General features: G+C 38.1%; 1 protein-coding gene and 1 long non-coding RNA gene across 7 annotated transcripts in view; both read left to right on the top strand.

Annotated features, from left to right (window-relative positions):
* LOC144200695 (uncharacterized) overlaps positions 1–11,326 on the top strand; it is a 34,599-nt gene extending 23,273 nt beyond the window's left edge. The window contains exon 3 of the long non-coding RNA XR_013327175.1: positions 10,695–11,326. This is a non-coding gene — a long non-coding RNA (uncharacterized LOC144200695). The remainder of the gene's footprint in view (positions 1–10,694) is intronic.
* The window catches only part of mecom (MDS1 and EVI1 complex locus), a 116,154-nt gene that overhangs the window by 73,910 nt on the left and 20,589 nt on the right, over positions 1–21,655 (top strand). For all 6 annotated transcript variants that reach the window (XM_077722952.1, XM_077722954.1, XM_077722955.1 and 3 more), the window contains exon 3: positions 14,709–14,843. In XM_077722952.1, coding sequence (XP_077579078.1) covers positions 14,709–14,843 — 135 coding nt within the window. The remainder of the gene's footprint in view (positions 1–14,708; positions 14,844–21,655) is intronic.

Raw genomic sequence — 21,655 nt, forward strand, 5'->3', positions numbered from 1 at the left:
CTGAGCGATGAGGCACAAAAATGAACTCGAGCAGCAAAGCAGTAAATGATGAGAAAGAGAGCAGGGAATAGACTTTGTGTGGTATGGTTACTTTTTCCAAGGACATTCACGTACTGTCATGGATGAAGACAAACAGTGTCAAGCCTAGATAACAAATGCAGGACTCCAAATTAAGTTTTACACAAAAAAATAACGTAATAGCTCATAAATCATGTTCCCTCACTGTTTTCTCATTTCAAATATCTATTACTTTTATTTATCACTACTGCCAAAGTCCTCATTGTGTTTCTTCACGGGTTTGGAGTAAGTACTGAGAGACTTCCAGGACCACTGCTCAGCTCTGCAAACCTATTTTACTTTCACTCTACACTTTATCTGTCTTGCTCACCCCAGTATGACCCAAACGTGCAGACAGCGTCTTCACTGTTTTCTGGACATTTGGGGAAAGTATGGAGGCTCCAAACCAAACCTCATCCATGCCAGGCCTAGGAATGAATAAGCAGGCTCCTTTTTGAGAGAAAATCATCACAGAATCCAAATGACAGGGCTGGTCCCGCCTGGGGCCCACTGTCAGGCCAATGATCGATGATGGAAGTCTCAGATGCTTGGCCACTGGTGAACAAAGAGGGGCAAATATAGAGACACGAGGAGTCTTCTTGAGTTTTTCCATGCCCAATTGGTGGGTTGGATCAGGGAAGGTTGTTGGTTTTTATCAAGTGTGGACCAAAGAAGCCCTTGTTGTCATTACGAGCTACATAGATAAATGCAACTTGACTGGATTTTACTTGAATCCATGCCATGGTTTGAATGACATCCTACTAGACTTAGGGATGAAACAGAAAAGAAGGAGGAGTGTTGAACCTTTCCGGTTTGTTAATTGCTCGTCTCTTTGATTCAAAAAGCAGACATGTCTTGCTGTTTTATTTTGTCTGCAGTGTGTCCAAAAATTGCCTGCATTGAGACAGCGCTACATTTTAGTGATTGCAGCTCCCGCAGCTGTGGCCACAGGAATTCAGACCAGGCTCTTTCCACTCTGTTCCACCTACAAGACTATCTCCCATTCAGGTCTTCTTTCCCAGCTTTCTCTGCATCTTGACTCTCTCCCTTAAGGCAATGTCTTAATTCAGACAAACACAGGACCCTAATGTTTAACAAGACAGACCCCCTCCAACCACCACCTGTGCAGTCATTAAACTGCCTCTCCTGTTTCATAATCATGCTGCATTCAGGAGTGATAAGAAAAAAAACGTTTTTTTTTTTACCTAGGTCTACAATGTCTTGTGTGTCTTGTCTGTCTTGCTACTGCAACCAAGAAATTTCCCGAACACTGGATTAAATAAATTTCTAATCTTAGTTTAGGTCATCATGTTACTGCATCCTAATTACTACAATATTTGAAAATTAATCTCACTTTCAAAAAGTGTACTAATAGATCTCATGCAGCTTAACCAACATTCTTAACTGAACATTAAAAAATTGCAATTTTCTTACTAACAGGACTTAGTATTCAGCTCTAAATGGATAAGAAGCAGGGAAAATAATTTACCATTGTTATGTAGGACATAAACTTAAATAAATCTTTCACTCTCTTCATACATTTTTTTCGGTGTAATGCTATTTTAGCGACTTCGCTGTTAATTGTTCTCTGGAGGGGTGACCGAGGCAGCCAAGAAAGACAGCTGTTGTACTCGCCATGTTCCTCGCAGACTTTCAAACTGATGCACTATTGCCAGTAACCACTCATTTGTACTCAAAGTCTGCTTCCCTCCCAAGTCATCAAATTGATGGTTCTCTTTCTTCTATCTTCATTTTTAAGAGAAGCTGAGGGAAATTAGCATGAAATTTGATGACAATAACAGCCCCTTAGTATGGGAATGAGAAATGTAATGTTGTAAATAGGGAAAATCATGATTGGGGAAACAGGATTGAAAAAACATTCGTCCTGCGTGTGAGTGCAGTGGGGAATAGTTTAAATTGGCTTTGGACAGATGTATCCTAGTCTAGTCTATGTGAAGTTCGCGTTTATGTTTTACTGTCAAGTAATTTTTCCTTAGAAGTCCAGACAGAGCCAATTAATAGTCAGGAAATGAGTCAGGTCACGACTGCAAGTGAGGTTGACGTGTGGAGGAAATGACTCTAGTGACCAATTGAAGAAGAAGAACGACTGACCTGGCTGTGTGTACATGCAGACACATGTCTATCCTAATATGATCGTTTTCCCTCTGTAATGTGATATATACACACATGTGGATCCAAGTAATCGTGAATAATGACACATTTTATGAGACAGACTCTGTTTGAGTCAGATAAATATATGGTTTTGTGCAGGATTCAACAGGTACTGATCAAAACAAATGGTCTGCTTTGTTTGCATGCACACACTACAATTTATTTTTAAGGACCCTTAAGTGAAACACTTTATGCATTAAGAGAAAACTTTTTGTATCACTACCCTTGGAGACATGGAAAGCAGGAGATATCATCTTTTGTACATGACTTACGGGAAAATGTTTAAACAGGTGGCATAGTAGAGCAAATTTGTTGAAGTAAATTAAATGGTAAATTTTAGGTTTCGACCATTTTGAGAAAACTGTTGGCATTGCAAATTTGACCTAGCAGCAGGACATCAATCTCGTTTTACATTACAATTTAGTTTTCTTTTCATAGGATTAACCTGTGGAAAAAATACCTTAATTAGTTTTGAAGTGTTGCAATTGGCACTAGATGTATTTTTTTTGTATTTTATGTTTATCTATATTTTTTAACACGTCTTATTGGTGACAAGTATTGGCCAACAGCATGTTAGGTGGGGACAGAGTCTGAGTGGGAGGACGAATACTAGTCAAATGGGTTGCTTGCAGTACAATGCCTCTGTTTCTATTTCTTTTGTGTACCGTATTATGGTTTATTCCTAATAGTCATTCCATCTCCTGCAGAAGAACAAGAATACCTTAAAAGATGGTCTGGCTACTCTTTGCCAAAGGGGAGAAGGAAAATCTATGAAGCTTGTTGAGCACTTGTACTATTACTCCTCCAGAGTACTTTATTGCAGGGTCAATCTAGTTAACTAGTGGCAGGCGTTCAGATGTTTTGTGCCTCAACTTCAAACAGACAACATTATGGCTGTTCATGCTCACAGGATATTGCACTGTAAGGCCACTGAAAGTGGGCTGGATTAGAGAAGGGATGCTTTGTATCAAGCCCATTAATGGCCGAAACCAATCCTAATGAAGCTGTTTCCGTTACAAACTGCATGGCTCAAGGGAAACTGGATCTAAGTCTTCATAAAACCAGTTCCAATCCCTACTAATATGCCGGATTGAAGAAAAAAAAGTGATGGTACTGAGCGGGCGACTAGTGGTCCTACACTCAACCTCCTTTGGAAAAGTTAATTACGCATGATTAATGGAGCGTTTTCCCTGCAATGATATCTGTGACAGCACAAAGCTGTCGTAAGGCTTGTCAGGCCCAATTCGAGCTGAATAAGTATTTATGTGATCGCATGTGATGGGGCTCCTCTCAGCAGCACCAGCCCTCATCAATCAAGCCCTGCTGCACGCAGTAGTGGGAAATTGGTCTATCAGCGTGGCTGCCTCCCACCCCCCACCTCACCCCCAAACCGCCACCACCACATCAGCCACCTCCCTCCCTCCCCATTCAATCAGGCCCGGGGCTACAATGCTTCTTTAGCTCTTACTTCTGACCAACGCAGAGGTCATGAGGGGAAACGGGAAGCCAGAGCCGAAACCCATCCATTACAGCTCTTGTTTCTCTCAGTGGCAGCCGGACGACGGGATTCTATTAAGAGCTTCGTCTATTCAGCACTGAGATTACACCAGGGCCTTCTCTCAGGACACACCTCACCCACCAACCCCTGAGCCATCGCCCAGCCCTATACCTAGCCTCGGGGCCATTGGAACTCACCCCCCTTCTGCCGCTTTTTCTTTTTTAACAGCCGTAGTCATGTTGTTTTTCTACAGCCTTAATGAAAAAGACCTACAGAGAGCAGGAGACCGAAAGACAGGGCAAGGAGCCTGGAGAGGAATGAAAGCAGACAGCTTAAGCTGAACCTATTCTTGTTTGGGATGTGTACACTCTCCCAGTCTGTTCGCCTTCATACCATTCGGCATTAAGTCTCTCTCACATTGACACATGGTCAAGAGGAATTAACGTACACATGTACTAAGGAGAATCTTGCAAAGTGATTTAGCAACAGTGCAGAGTGATGAAGGCCATCTTGACTTTTATAAACACACTTCCATAAGTAACATCACAATCATGACTCTCATACAATTTAGCAATAAACGTCCCTCAACACAACTCAAACTGTCACTTCAACGAGATTTTACAAGCTTGTTTTGTCTTTTGCATGCCTGAAAGGACTGGCCTAACCCTGCACCATCAACCAAACGTGAGAATGAAGAAAACTGTTGCCAGGGTCCTGGGTTCGTTTTGATAGATGAGGGTTCTTCCTATCAAGGAGGATGAGAGAAAGAGGGAATCTGTCAAACACAAAGAAATTGAAGACACTTGCTTCTATTAGGATGTCCACTTGGTTTACGTTGTTTCTAAAGCTTGGTTATGAATAACCCTTCAGTCATATAAACATTCTCAACAAAGACATTTATCAGGGATGGAGAGGTGAAGGTGGCAGAATGTTCCGTCCTCCTTTGCGAGATCTCGCTGTCAGATCTTTGTGTTAAAGAGAGAAAGGGTAGATCTGGAAATAATAACACATTTAAATTATGACTCTATGTATTAAAGGAGTAGGGTTAGCAAGCATTAGCAATAAGATTCATTGGGCAATCAATAAAGAAAATAGTTCTGTGTAATGGCAAAGTAGGACAATGAGTCAGTACCAGGATGCCGTTAGTTAATAATTTTAGTTTTCTAGTTTAACTTAATATGCCTATAAATATATCATAATACTTAATAATTGAATTAAAAATATTTCTTTGGTCTCCATTCATCTTTTACGAGCTATAACAGGGGTATTTAAACTATTTCATAAAGGGCCACAGTTGGTGCAGGTTTTGTTCCAACTGATCCAACACAGACAGTTTAACCAATGAGGTTTCTTCCACCAATCCGGATCGAGGGTTACTACAGAATTGTAAAAGACTTAAGTGGACCTTTTTTCCCCACACTAGAAGACGATTTAGGAAATACTACTAGTAGTAGTCGTATACAGTCAAATATAAAAGTAAAGTACGCCAAATTGCTAGTTGTTGGATGCCAGGGTAAACATTTTGCGACGTCAATGATGGTGGGGGGGTACATTCACCTCAAATATGTGCAGGCAGTGTGGGATCAATTCCCATTCAGTGGTGGTGTGAAACTTGAGTGCAAATTGGTTGTCCATCTCTGTATCTGCTGTAACAGTTGTTGCTTGTCTTTCACTCAAAAGTCGACTAGGAGGAAGGGATGGACCGAATTTTTGCTACCCATTCACATAGAAAGTTATCAAGTCATGAAACCTTGCCAGATTCGACTTTTGAAAAAGTTTTAGGTTTGACCACTAGTTGTTTACAAAGTTCCTGGATGACTTTGTGTTCTTAGGTTCTTCTACACGAACTGTCATCAATTCCCTAAATGGTTTACACAATGTTGAAAGTGTAGTTAATATCTTGATAAGTTTGACTTGAGTCAGGTTTTGAGGTTCTAGCCCAACCAATGTTCATTTAATTTAGTGTGAAATGTTCCCTTTGAAGGATGTCAAAAACAAGAAGGTCAAGTGTCAAACGGTTTTGGTACCAATGACAACTCCTGAGCTGAGGCACTCAGGGCGGGTCAACAAATGAGGATTACTCTTAGTACAGTGTTTTGTTGGGAATTGGCAGCCTAATCGCAAGTTCACAGGATCGGAATGCTTCTTTAGGGGGCAGCGTAATCAGCACCAACTTCCTCCGATTCACAAACCATGGGTTTCGCTCTGGCTCTTTTGTTTCAGCTGAGCCACGCTGACAGCATAAAGGAAACAGCCATCTAAATGGTCAGAGAGATGATCAAGGATAACACCATATCTATTCAGAAAGAGAAAGAAGTCTGACAAACTGAGATGTGACAAATGTGTCTGTCTGTTGACGTGTGCTCGTGCCACCTCTAATGAAACCCTCCTTTGTGATAGTTGTTTAAGCAATACTTGGTAGTTGCTGCTTTTTTGGGGGGGTCTGTCATCTCTAGCTGCAAGCCTGAAACTTTTGTCTTTGTTAAATGGTGTGTGACAATGAGATTTTCCAAAGTGCCATCTAGATAAAGAAGTGTAGAGAGGGATGAATGGGCGGTTAGGGGGATTTTCGATAAGCGCTAAGATGGTCTGGTCATAGTCCAGAAGTCGTTTATCAGTCCCTCTCGTCTAGATATATCTGCTCCCTTGCTCCAAAGAACTCACGCACACGCCTTCATCACTTTTGTTTGCAAACACACCATGCAATGACACCAAGTCATAGTGTATAAACACACACACACCCACAAACACACATCTACACACTTCCATTCCATCACCACGGCTCTAGTTCCTCCATCGATCGTCTCTGCTCACCGGCACCACAGCAGACACCTGGAGGTGATTGATCCCCAAATCAGTCGCACACAATGCCAGTGCAGTAAAAACCATAACAACCCATCATAAAAGTTGATTTATTTCTAGCGGAGGCCTCAGTCACACAGTTAGAATATTAACCCATAAGTGTATAACACCTGAATGATTGGTCTGGAATTGAATAAACCCGACAAGCACCAATGCTCACATCTGATGGGTCTGCTACGGAAATTGTCATGTGAGATTCCATTATCTTAACATAAAGCCTTCAATATAACTTCACTGGACATGCTTGTGTGGAGTCTTTGTATTTCTAGATCATAAATTGGAAGAATTGTATAAATTGTTTTGCCCATTTCGGCAAAATTTTCTTTTGTCAGTGGCGAGTATTTACATTTTAGATACTTTGAACTTTGGAATGATTATTGGTGTCAAGGAAAAACAAATTAGTTTCGTATTTTACAGGCAATAAGTAGTAATTTATAAATGTATATGTAGATAGTTTGGCTGGTGGTGCAACTACAACACAGGAGTGACTTATCTGTAAAATGACTAACACATTATTATACTACTTCACATGATGTTTTTACAATAAAACGCAAAAGGGTGCTCTTGGCTGTGTTGATAATTTTAACATTGACGGTATTTGGATTTTGTTATTCTTTTATTTTAAATTCCATGAAAAATGACACTTTTTTTTTTAATTTACCAAATACAATCCCCCCAAAATGCGACTTATACTCCAGTCGAACTTATTTGTATTGTTTTCCTTCTCATTTTTGGTAAAGAGGACTTATACTTTGTCACTTATATTCCAAAAATAATCATTGTTTTCCTTCAACTTTTTTTTCATTTAATCTATTACCTAGTCCCTCCCAACCCCACTGTTTCAATGATCTAAAGAGAGCTAAATATATAGAAATTACACACATCATTCATGTATTCTTGTAGGACAAGGACGCTATGCAGTAGTTCTTCAGGATTTATATAATTCCAGCCTAACTCAGAGCTGCTTTGAAGCTACTGAAACCCACTGAAGCCTTTAATGGGAGTCACACGGTGTCACTGTGTTACTCTTACTGATTTGTTGTTTTCTCAGGTAATTCTGACTTTAATCATCACCCTTACACACTAAACTACTGACCTGAGCTTGCCTGTCGCAAATCTAGTGCACCGTGGTCTTACATTCTCTCGGTTTCTCACTTAAAAAACACCCATTAACACTTTCATAGGTTGTAGTTCTGATCATCTACACATTTTAAATTTAAAAACTGACACCTCTGAACACTTCTTGAGGTCATTTAATATTATTTACTATGGTAGTAAAACTGTTGAAGTAAATATATTAGCAATTAATCTGCCAGACACCCACCAATTTATGCTGTTAAAAATATTTAGTTTAATTGTAGAACATATCAACGTCACAGGCCATGATTTACAGCGATAAACCGTTATATTTTTACCTTCTGTCTGCTTCCTTATGTCTTCAAAGATTTAGTTTCCTCAAATCTTGTTTTATCTACGAAACGTATGTAAGTGACAGGGAAGTGTTTCCTTTCCGCTATCACAAAGATCAAGTCAACCATGTGAACCTGATATTTTCCAACATTAAATATTAGCTTTCTCATTAGATACGCCACAGGGAAAGTAAATTGTCTCCAAATTCCTTCTATAGCAGGACTTAAAACGTTACAGGGGAGTAAAACGCAATGCATGTGTGAAATTTGCTGTAGCTTGATTTAAGACGCCGTTTGCGATTCCATCACTTCTTGCCTTTGCAGCATTAAAAAGGCCTTTAAAGATGATCTCTATGAACGTGTTAGAGCCTTTAGAGAGGTGTTCACCCTGTGGCGATGGGTAACATGCTCTAATTACCTCCCCTCTCTCCTGTCTCAACTGGGCAAGTGAGGCTGTTTAAGTTTCCAGTACATTCTGAACATGAAGGAGCTGAGCACCAGTTGAATTTATGTCTGTAAAAGTAGCCCTTTGCCCTTTTTGTAGCTTTATTGCACCCTATAGGCAACATACAATGTAGCCATGTATGCTGAGATTCCATAGAGGAAGTGTCGGTGATGTACTTTCTGTACATGTTGCAATTGGCACACCCTAAGACTCATTTTCAATTGTTTAAAAACATCTAAGCCTGCTGACTTTTGCACGTTCAGAAGTCTTTAAGTAGATTGCTCCAACATTGTAGTATATGTTATTGAATCTGAATAGTGTGCAGTGGAGAGTTAGTTTATATACCAGTCAAACAATCTGTTCTGGGACGTCATTCCAATCAATCTCAATGTGCGAACTTGAATTAAAAGCAACATGTTTCATGTGTCTGTACAAAAGTCACTAGTTGATGATCACTGGCAGGTGTGTCTTGTTCGGGCAGACAGCGTTTAGCTTTTTTTTTTCCTGGAAAGACTACCCTCTTGTTGCTGTTGGCATTTCCATAAAAAAATATAGAAAGAAAGAAATAATAGGGGGCCATCCATGGAGGATTGTAAATTGGTGGTAGTTTTTTTTGGCACATCTTGATCAAGGCTTCACATTATCATAAGATTATATTCCCAAGAGTCTTCAGAGTTCGATGCTTCCCAAAACAATTTACCGTTCTCTTGCTGTGAACCATAGTCTGGAGAAGTCCAGGTGTGAAGAAGAAGTGACCTCCAAAGGTGTTTTGGTGAACTTTAGAGCGAGCATTTGTTTTGCAAGACATGTATTAAAATGCCTTGTATTAATGTCACATTTATAATAATGATGAACTTAACATTTCTAATAAGAAAAGCATTCATATATGTAATGTTTAATATCCAAAATAAGGCAAAGCGTTCTTCATTGCAAGCACATATATATATATAATGGTTATATTTCAAGCAAATGTATAATAATGATAAACCTAACAGTCACTCTGTTTGGATTAGATAAATTTATTCATCCTGTATTTGGGATATTTAATTGTCTCAGTAGGAAGAGGGTGAGAATGCAGATACAGGAAAATTGATTTTAGACATAAATAGATACATACATATACACACATATACACACATACACATACACATACATATACACACATACACATACACACACATACACACATACACACATATACACACATACACACGTATACATACACATATACATACATATAAATGTACATGACACAGCAAGTACAAGATAATTTCATGCTATATATCTTCTTCAAAAATGACTTCTGCAGTTATAAGAGCACAGTAGTAAAATGCATTTCTCACTGTTATATGCCCACAAATTGTCTCTTCTCTTGTAGCGATTTATCCTTTTTTTCTGTATGTCCATCCATATGGAAGTTGGATCCAGATGCTAAACAAGTCCCGTGTCATGGGGGTTTTCTTTATTTAATTGACAAAAACAAATAAATCTGACCTTTTGCGCTTGTACTAAACCGACGTTTAAATGCCGTGATAAGGAAACGGATACGATGTGGCCATACGCTTTAACATGGAGCTGTCAAAAGCAAAGAAAACAGAGTGAACACAAAATATCCAGGTGCTAATTCAGCAAACATGTCAGGCCTGTTTCTCCTAGGCCACAAAATTTGTCAGAAAATCATCCCTACTCATTCTTTCTACCGAAATGGCTGGCTGACCCCCGGCAAATGAAAATAATCCACAGTAATTAGAAGTGGGTTGGTCTGGTCCTGAGAGCCCCCGGGAGGCCGGGTAAACATGGCGGAGGGGCCAGTAGAAGGGGAAGGGGGTGAGCTGACCTTGTCCACATAAAGCAGTGATTTATGAAGTGCAGGGCACAGCAGCGGGGCTTCTGTCTTCTCCTGCAGAACCAAATTACTGAGGTAGAGATTAACACGCTGCTCACGACAGGCCTACTTCCAGGCCCAACCAAAAAAAAAAAGGAAAAAAATACGTACATTTCTCTTTTCATTTCCTGCACTCTGATTTAATGGTAATTGAGAGGTACGATGTGGATGCATGTTCCATAAAACGGCAGGATTATTCCACGTTACGATCATTTGGGGTCAAGATATTTTAGATTAGAGCTAACGTCATGTCCGTAACTTTTCATCTAATCTCTAGAGGTTTTCCCGCAATGAACAGCAGATGATTTGAGGTAGATTGGCTATAATGTAAACTTCTGCTTTTTCTCAAAGTGCCTTCTAATGCAGGAATGTGCCACGCAGGCCTGCCTCCATGTGGCCCCTCAGACGCTGGCTCTCTGCATGGTTGGAGTCGGTTTGCAACCCACAAGGGACCCCCTCACCATACAATCCCATTATGATTTACAAGAATCCGAAACCCAGTAGCAAAAACATATTTTTTTTTATGTTAAAAAACCAAGTATAATCAATAAAGCTATATCTCACTACAGTTAAAATTAAAGAACGTCACCATCTTTAGTTTATTTTAGTGACTGAATTCTGCAAACAAACAACAAAGCCAAAAAGATTTCACAGTGCTTTAAAACCTCAGCACAAAACATAATTGAACAATTAAAAGATCCAATAAGGTATGAAAATGCTGTGCTGTTCAGTACTAAGCAACATAGCCCCAAGTCTAACATTTGTAATGTGTTGATAAACAGCTTTCCGCCAAGGCAAACATCTTTACAGCTAAGTGGTCAAATAATTCAGATAAAGCAGATCTATTTCATCTATAAGAATCATCACCATGCTTTTCATACCTCAAACAAATGCAAATTAAAGCTACGCCTCGCAAATCTGTCCCGGTTTGTTAATACAATATTTACACAACAGGTTTGAACTATGCACAGTCATGTGATTAAAATATATAAATCCAAGTGCACACAGTTAGATTTCATGTCCAGTGCAGCAAGTGTACATTAGTGTGGTCATCCAAATGTATACTATAGAGCAAAAGGCAGGTTATATTGACATATATTGGCACATATTGAATAATCAATGCAATATTCTGCATCTATTTGCGAAATGCTGATTTTTCTAGTTTAATATCATTTACTAAAATCTTCTATTCTCTGCAATTGGAAGTTCATTTCAGTAGACTTTGCCATCTACTGGCAGATGAGAGTATTACAGCATGTCCCGACTGAGGAGGCGTAAAGGCCTCCCGCAACATTGTTACTTACCCCTGTTAAACCCCCCTTAAAATCTAATGTGTGCATCTTTCCTTTTTCGATGGACAATCCGTATTGTGCATCAGATGCGAAGAACCATGTGAAGCCTTCTAAGATTACTTGTATTTATTAAACAATGCATCATAAAAGAAATCCCTCATCCTGACAGGAAGAAAATAGAGCAGCTCATTTGGCTTGAGCTTTTCCAATTTATGGCTAAATTAAAAAGGCTTCCAACAATGGACAAGTCGAGGAGAGGCAGGAAATCAATGACCGGGCGGACCGGGGTCTCTACTCGGTTCTCAGGGAGCACCAAACGATGGGAATCGGTGGCGGGGTCCTGCCTTATTTACACATAATTTTTCCTGTCCTTCCTGCACATTTGCTCCGCGATTTGCCAAAACAATAGCTATTATCTGAGATGGAAGGTCAATGTCACAGGGTTGAGACATTATCCATCATCATCTGCTCTCATCAGCCATTGCTACAGCCCTCCTCAACTTTATGAGCTGCCTAATAAACTCCACTCAGTGACAACGGTGGGCTTATTTATTTGTTTTTGCTCATGCAAATCCGACTTTTTCTATAACCATGTGCAGATATTCTCCCAAAATAGTATTACCTTACCTTAAAGCAAGGGTGTTAGACACGGGTTGGTTCGCAGGCCGCATTAACGTTAACTGGATTTCATGTGGGCCGGACCATTTTAGATGTAATATTTAGATTTTTTTTTTATATCAATGGATTAAAAGAACTGGACTAAAAGCCCTGAATATTCCGGTTTTTTTATAGATCTAAAACAATGTTTATTTTAGCTTTTTTATAGATATTTTTAGTTTTTTTTAAATGAATTTTGAACTAAAAACACAGAAAAAATGGATTAAAATGACAATTATTGATTTAAAAGGGGGAAAATCAGGAAATGTAATATACATCTATACTCTTCATTTTAATTTTACAAAATGATTTTTGAACTAAAAACACAGAAAATTGATTAAAAAGTTACAATTATTGATTTAAAATGGGGAAAATCAGGAAATATAATATACATCTATAATCTTAATTTGAATTTGATCCTAAAACAAAAAGTTGGCACTCATAATTGACTTTCCCGGGCCACACAAAATGATGCGGTGGGCCAGATTTAGCCCCCGTGCCACCACTTTGACACATGTGCCTTAACGTAAACGAGAGAAAATGTTCTTGATATCACAATGAACCGACACTGAGTGTTGTGAACAAGTTTTCAGAAGACATGCACAATAGCCGCCTTTGAAACTTCTGTTGGTTCATTAAAGTGTGCCGGGCTGTTCATCCCCTAAGAAGCCTCATCCCGACCTTTTTTTGACCCCGCTCAACCTCTCCGACCCAGGGCCCCCGTCACTTGACAATTTACTGCGGAGAAGAACCGCTTCCGTCGTGGGGGGACAGTCTCCCCAAAAAAATGGGTCTTCGAGGATGGACGTTTTTTTTTTTTTATAAGATCTTGCTTTTAAAACCAACAAAAAAGAGAGAAAGACACTCAAGAAGAAGACCTTTTAAAGTGCCTCCTTTATCTTATAATTGATACATCCTAAGCATCACAATCTGGGAAGGAGGAGGGTGGGTGTCTGTGTGTGTGTGGGGGGGGGGGACACCTGGGTGCGTCAGGACAGGAGGGGGGGGACATGAGAGGAGCGGACGCAGTGAAAAGTTGGAAGCAAGTTGATGTACCGGAGGGAATTGCAGCGGGGACGTCTGTGGGACACTGCGAAGAGAAGAGAAAAGGAGATGTACCAGTCGGACGGGAACGTGGGATGAGAGAATTGGACTTGAGAAAACACGCGCTTTGTGGCGGATAGTCAAGAGTGCGCTTACTGGAGAGGCGCGGGTTCGCGTCCGGGAGAAGCGCAACATTTTTTTTCTTTTTAAATCAAATGGACTTTGCATTATAACAGCAGCGAATGAGATTGTTGCAAATAAATTTATATTTCTTGGAGAGGAGTTTTCATCACTTTTGCGCACTTTGAGCGGCACTTTGTCTTGAAGCGCACGCCGACGCCAATCGCATTTTAGAAGGTAAGAAAAGCCGACTATGATTTTTTAAAAGTATTTCTTTTATTATTCTAATCAGGCGTTTGTCAGTGGTTGATGCCAGTGAAAACGCGGAGTGACTTTTAAATTTGGTCAAAAACGGGGGGAACAATGTTGGGGAGTTAGACAAAAGGATTCAGTCAAGCTTAATAATTCATTCTTGTTTTTGATAATACGATTTTGACGTGGTCGACAGTGATTTTAAAAGCAACATAAAAAGCTCTATTGTTTCGATTTTTGTGTGTTGTCCAAATGAAAATGATTGTATTTTAAACATATTCCAAAATCGATGTCAAATAGCGTGTACTATATAATATATGCACTGAAAAAAGGGCTATATTCATATTAATGTTTTTTGATGCTATAAATATTTCCATTCATTTTTCTGTCGGGCCAGAAAATTAAAGAAAATAGCGTTTGTTTGTTTTTTTGTAACACGGATATTCGTTGTCTTTGTTTCTAAAGAGTTGTTTTTTAATTAATTTGTCTTTTTTTGAAGATGGAGTGTATTTATAAAATGTTGTTCTTTAGTTATCTCTTGTTTGGCGTGTAGACGCGTGTGTGCGCGTGTGTGTGTGAGTGTGTGTGCGCGTGCGTGTGTGCGCGCGTGTGTGTTAGTGTGCGTGTGTGTACCAAGCAATAAAGTTGCCTTTTTCAGAAAACAATTTTAAAATGCACATCATTTATCACAATAAATACTACTAATGATAGTAATAATATTAAAATTAATGTATTTTGAACACCAAATCTCTATTAAAACCGAACTCCCTGCAAAAAATAAGATGTGTTTTCATGTTCACACATTTATTCATTTTTATACATTTAATAAGCATTTCATGCCAGAAAAACAACACGTTTAATAAACAAAGTTATCATCTTTTTATATTTATCCAAGAATGTCATTTTTTTTTTTATATGAAGCCACTTCCAACATTCAAGGTTTCTCCCTCAAAGGGGAGGTTGGTCCACTGTAACCTGGACTGATGTTGATCTGTACTCATCTCTTTCTCCCCAGATCTTGGACGGGTCAGGCCATGTAAAATACTGTGTGGATGCCAGCAAGCCAGATATAGGGAGCTGGCTGAAATTCATCCAGTTTGCCCCCACTGCCAAACAACCTAATCTGACTGCCTGCCAGATAGATGATCAGGTATGTGGAGACACCTACAACACACACTGACCTTCATGATTTCATTATTTAACAAGTTGTGCTTTCTGCTGTGTGTTAAGAGAAAAACAAGCAAAACCTAAATATGGCAAGATCTTAATTTTATAACTGTTTCCCCCAAACGCTTGCTTCATTGTATGCCCACTGTCCTGCTTGTCTTAAAAGACAGGTGTCAAAGTAGCGGCCCGGGGGCCAAATCTGGCCGGCTGCATCATTTTGTGTGGCCCGGGAAAGTAAATCATGAGTGCTGACTTTCTGTTTTAGGATCAAATTCAAATTAAGATTAGAGATGTATATTATATTTCCTGATTTTCCCCATTTTAAATCAATATTGTAATTTTTTAATCATTTTTTTGTGTTTTTAGTTCAAAAATCATTTTGTAAAATCTAAAAATATATACAAATATGTTCTGTTTTCCAATTTAATATAGAGCATAATTAAAGAAAAAAAATTGGCTTCCTTTTGCAATGAAATAAAAATGATTAAATAAATGATTTTCCCTTACTCAGACAAAAAAGCTCAAATTTACATTATTTTAGATCTATAAAAAACTAATACTAATATTCAGGGCTTTTGGTCCACTTCTTTTAATCCATTTATAATAAAATAAATCTAAATATTATATCTAAAATGGTCCGTCCCACAGGAAATCAAGTTAACGTTAATGCGGCCCGCGAACCAACCCGAGTCTGACACCCTTGTCTTAAAAGGTGTTTTTGTGATCCAAGTCAGATAGTCCCTTGTGCGACTGGCCCACCCTGCTCTCAATTCTCGCACACACGCACACACACAATGCAGTATAACTGCAGACACTCTATGCTATCAGCGTGTTTTCATTCTGTAATTGTATACTGGCTTCTGCCATGCGAGGACCACAGGGCAGGATCAGAGGCGGCCTGTTGAGATGATATTTCTCCACACTTCCCTGTCACGCTGGCGATATAAACTCTTAGATATGTCAGGAATGTCACAGTCCTTTGCTGCTCACCTGGCTGTGGCCAAAAGGTGCGTGCTGCCCCCATGGGGGTCTGTTCACCTCACTAATCCCACTCAGTCATTCCTTCTTAGAGGGCGGTGGACAAGAGACTAAACTTTACCTGACACGCGTGTGAGCATTTTGTGACATGACTTGTGTTTGGGGAGCAAAAGAATTTCAACTCCATGCTTGTCATTATTGTTCAGTGAGAACTCACCAAACTGTGATGAAAAAGAATTGTTAAAAAAAAAAAGATGGACAGCATGTAGATCACAAAGTGGGGCAAAAAGGTTTAAAGAAAAAAAGTCAAGGAAAATGACAAAGAAAAAGGGAAAATGACTGCATGAATATAGTAGGATTCTGCTAAATATTAATACCAAATCACGTTTTATACAAATTCTTAGACGGTTGTTTCAGGTGTGAAGAACCTATTCAAGTTTAGTGATATCCACTTAAAGATAAGATTACTAAAATCATCCATCATTCAGAATTCTAATGATTACATCAATTTTCTACAAGAACCAAAAAAAAAAGATGAACAGTATGTAGATGACAACATTGGGAAAAATGTTAAAATAAAAATAAAAAAGTCTACCAATATCACAGCAGCCGTTTTGACAAAGGAAAATGGGAAGTGACATGAACATAGTAGGATCATGCTATAAAAACATGTTTTATACAACTTCCTAGACGGTTGTTTCAGATGTGAAGAACCTATTCAAAATTATTGATGTCAACTTAAACATAACATTACTGAAATCATTCATCATTCAGAATTCTAATGATTCCATCAGTTTCCTACAAGAAACAAAAAAAGATGAAAAAATATGTATATCACAACATGAGGAAAAATGTTAAAAACAAAACAAAAAGTCTACCAAAAGTCTACCAATATCACAGCAGCCGTTTTCACAAAGAAAAATGGAAAAGTGACAGTGCAGGTACATGAACATAGTAGGATTATGCTATAATCACATTTTAATACAACTTCCTAGACGGTTCTTTCAGAAGTGAAAACCTATTCAAAATTATAGATGTCTACTTAAAAATAACATTACTGAAATCATCCATCATTCAAAATTCTAATGATTCCATCAGTTTCCTACAAGAACCAAAAAAAAGATGAAAAAATATGTATATCACAACATGAGGAAAAATGTTAAAAACAAAACAAAAAGTCTACCAAAAGTCTACCAATATGTATCACAGCAGCCGTTTTGACAAAGAAAAATGGAATGTGACAGTGCAGGTACATGAACATAGTAGGATTATGCTATAATCACATTTTAATACAACTTCCTAGACAGTTCTTTCAGAAGTGAAAACCTATTAAAAATTATAGATGTCTACTTAAAGATAACATTACTGAAATCATCCATCATTCAAATTTCTAATGATTCCATCAGTTTCCTATAAGAACCACACAAAATTCTATGGCAAGGCTTTGTTTGAAATCAGAGTACAAAATCATACCATATTCTATATTTATGTACAAAAAAGGTGGTCTGATTAAAACATTTGCAAGCCACTCTCCTATCATCAGTGCAGAAAATCCAGTCTTAGGTGGACAACTGAAAAAAAAATCAGGAACAAATCAACAGTTCCCAGTTCTTCACACTTTTCCAAAAGGTCCACTTCACGTTCCCTTGAAAGACACGAAGTGTCTGGAATCACTTGGCCTCTCTTTTTTTTCCCAAAGTGACAGTCAGACAAACAAGCATAGAGAACCGTGCACAAGGTGTGACTTGCTGTCAACACGGTGGTTCTGCTCCGGTGCCCATGTAAGACTCCGACAGGTCTCGGACATGGCTGTGATGAGGTGATTGTTAACTATTACACACTGTCACAGCGTAGCACAATGTGCCGTCTTTAAGCCTTCCGGCCAACATTGGTGTTTTTGAAAACACGCTGTAGCGCCTCACAATGCCCGTCTGTATACTTCAATTGAATAGACTAAATGTAGGGGTGGTCTTGCAAAGCCTCGGTCACTTTTGCTACTGTGTGCATTTATCAGGGCATTTTGTTTGTGTTTTTTTTGTCCAAATGCATGCATTCAGTCATTTGTGTGAGTGCAAGGTGTTGCATCTGTTTCCTTGGGCTATATGACTAGAAAAAAGGCTGCTTCTATAGTCCACTAGGCCATAGAGAAGTGCTGAGTCTGATGTCTGGAATAAAGTACCACACACACGCAACCACCAGATTTGAACAGAGGAGACAGAGTGCGCTCCTTTTGAGTTTATACTGCTGCTAAATCTTTTCTAGTGGTTTTAAACAATTCACCTTTACTGGAGATGATTTGCTGTGAGATTTATATGACGACAATGTCATACAAACTCAGCAATTTCCAGGTGTGTTGGTCATTATGGCTCACTCGTAAGTTCCATTTCAGTCCTTATAGTGTGAAAGTAAAACTGGCCTTGGTCCTCTTATTTCTGACCCAGTTCTGTTTACCATAAAACTTTATGGACAAATCTCATGAGGGTGAGTGTGTGTGTGAGTAAGGAAGGAATGAGTAAGGAGAGAAGGGGGGAATGAGGTTGTTTTGTCTCGTTATTTTGGGGATTTTTTTTCTTTTCTTTGCGCTTTTCACTTAAATCTGCCGGACGTACATCGTGAATGGGTTTTTTTTTCTATTCATATTCATGGAAATAGCAAAAATTAGTAAATATATTTCATCAATGCCTGGATACACCTGTTGCTGCAAAATCCTCATAAAAGGTGAAACAAGACTTGAAGTCCGCAATTTTGAGAGAAAAGATGAAATAACAAATGTATTACATGAAGGGGTGTTTTGAGTAAATGCCAGTTCTGAATATGCAAATATATACAAATTCCAGCCATTTTGAAAATGTGTTTAACTGAATTAATAAAGCCTGTTGGTCTCAGCCAAGTAATACACTCAATTTTACATGAACAAATTGCTTCAAAATAGCCAATAAAGATGGAAAAAATAGATCTCTTAAACAAAAGGTGGACTGATCATCAAATACAATAATTTAAAATATATATATATATATATAGTTAAGAGACTTTTGTCCACCAGACTTTTATTTTAACCATTTCTCTTTAAATGTTTCATTTAAAACTATACAACAGAAAATTAAGAGTTAAAGAGCATCTCACAATATTACTTATTTGAGTTAATTGCCATCACGATTAAAGGTAAAATCTTACTGAGGGCATTAAATATAAATTGAAAAGATTAATTAAACTTACATTCAAAACAACAATCGATCAACATGTCAATTAATGTAACTCATTAACCTTTAACATATGAGTGTTAAGTGTCAGCCTTTGACTGTTAATGCTTCATCAATGCTCACATTGGTTTGCTGATATATTAAAGAAGGCAGTCTGTGTGTTTTGTCATTAAGATAATGTCGACAATTAACGTTTCAGAAGCCTTTGCCACTCTCCTCGTTCTACCGTTTTAACTCAGTGGCAAAAGGATTATTAGCCTAATTATCGTCATCCAGCTTTTTCAAGAACATTTCACAAGATCCTTTAAAGCAAGGGGTGTCAGACTCGCGTTGGTTCGCGGGCCGCTTTAACGTCAACTCGATTTCATGTGGGCCGGAGCATTTTAGATATAATATTTAGATTTTTTTTCATATAAATGGAATAAAATAACTGGATTAAAAGTCCTGAAGGTTCAGGTTTTTACAGATCTAAAACAATGTTTATTTGAGCTTTTTTATCTTTATCTTTAGATTTTACAAAATGATTTTTGAATTATAAACAGAAAAAATTAATTAAAAAAATGACAATTATGGATTAAAAGGGGGAAAATCCGAAAATTTTAGATACATCTATACCCTTTATAATAATTTGATCCTAAAAGCTTCCATTAACCAAAGGCGATTAAAAGTCCTGAATATTCGTTTTTTTATAAGTCTAAAACAATGTTTATTTGATCTTTTTTTCTATATTTTTAGATTTTACAAAATTATTTTTGAACTAAAAACACAAAAAAATGGATTAAAAATGACAATAATTGATTTAAAAGGGGGAAAAACAGGACATTTTAGATACATCTATACTCTTTATAATAATTTTATCCTAAAACAGAAAGTCAGCACGCATCATTTATTTTTCAGGGCCACAAAAAATGATGCGGTGGGCCAGATTTGGCCCCGGGCCGCCACTTTGACACTAGTGCATTCTCAATGTTTGGGTGTGCTCATGTGCCGATGTGATTACTGTGCTTGGTAGAAGGATAATGTATTCACAGTTATCTGGTGTGCAAATTAGAAAATGTCATAAAGTTACAGTGATGAGATTGTGGTGACTGTTGTTGGTGACCAATCGACAATGAACTACGCCTCAAGGCCAAAGTTGGTTTTGATAGACCTCTTCTTACACCATCTTGACCCTAATCACATCAAAGTCCAGCACACCTCGAATGGCTTGTTCTGAGTGCGTCCTTAATCTCATTGAGTCTATTGATTCTTACTTAGCATTGAGTGGGAACATTAATGCATCTCACAATGATTGTCACTCACTTAGACATGAAACCACCAAATGAATAAAAATCAATGAGACAGGAAGTGAAAAACATGTCTCATTCAGAAATTCTAATTCACCACGATAACTTTTTTGTTTAAAAATGTTTGGTTATTTCTTTATATTAATATTATTAATACATTTCATTCATTCACATTCTATACCGTGCATCCTCATAAGAATTGTGAGGGTTACCGGGGGCCTATCCCAGCTGACTTTGAGCGAAAGGTAGAGGACACCCTAGACTGGTCGCCAGTCAGCCGTAGGACACACAGAGATACAAACGACTATTCACACTCGCAATCAAACCGCCAAAAGCTGGAATCGAGCCCGCGCCTGTCTGCACCGAAGTCAGTCAAGAGAACCTCTACACCAAGGAACGTATGGCTCGGGAGCCACATGCGGCTCTTTAGATGTGTGGATGAGGCTCTCCACTAACCCGTGAGCTAAAATATGGAAATCTCTAAGTCCAAAACACACCAATTGGAGCATTACATCGGCACTGTGACGTTGACGTGAACATTTTAATCATATTTTTTTTAAATTAGACTCTTCTCCATGCATATTGCCATTGATACTCAACGGCATAACAATCTTGTTAAAAGAATTCAGTCTTTTTGTACTTTAAAAGTGGTCAAATGAAAAAAAATGCACACATTTTCATGTATTTTGACTTTTAAATTTTGAGTATGGCTCTCAGGGAAGAACATTTGAAAATGTGATTATTTTATGGCTCTCGATCAAAAAAGTTCCTGACCCTGCTCTACACAATTGGACAGCTTGGTGTCATTTCTTAAAAGTTATAGTATTGTTTGTTACAATCTCCAAAAGAATATGCACTACCCTGTTTTATAATGGGTTTGAGGACTGAGAAAGTAATTCAGTTCTTTGCCAAACAACAAAACCATGTTTTTCCTTATCTTGAGCAATTATTATGTGATCATATCACATATTTTCACTGAATTCATTCAAGAGGCGGTGGATAATTATCATTAAAAGGTTTGCCATTCTAGTGAGTACAAATAAAATCATAAAACAGAAAAAAAAACTGTTTGTCACTTCTTAGGATGGAATTGATTAATCGTATTAACCAGAACACAAAAATATACTAAATAAAAAATGTAAAAAAGTTGTATTCTTGTTACTTTTGATCTCATAATTTTTCAGGGTAATATTATATTACTGTCAATTTAGCCTGTGATTATGTCTGATCTTTCACCATATAAAAGTTGGTAAAGTGGCATACCAATTAAATGAGTGTGCGCCAAGGAGTCACCAAGGTGTGGGTGGTAATAATCTGGATTAAAACTAGTT

The sequence above is a fragment of the Stigmatopora nigra genome, chromosome 8 (assembly GCF_051989575.1).
Source record: "Stigmatopora nigra isolate UIUO_SnigA chromosome 8, RoL_Snig_1.1, whole genome shotgun sequence".
Classification (NCBI taxonomy): Eukaryota; Metazoa; Chordata; class Actinopteri; order Syngnathiformes; family Syngnathidae; genus Stigmatopora; species Stigmatopora nigra.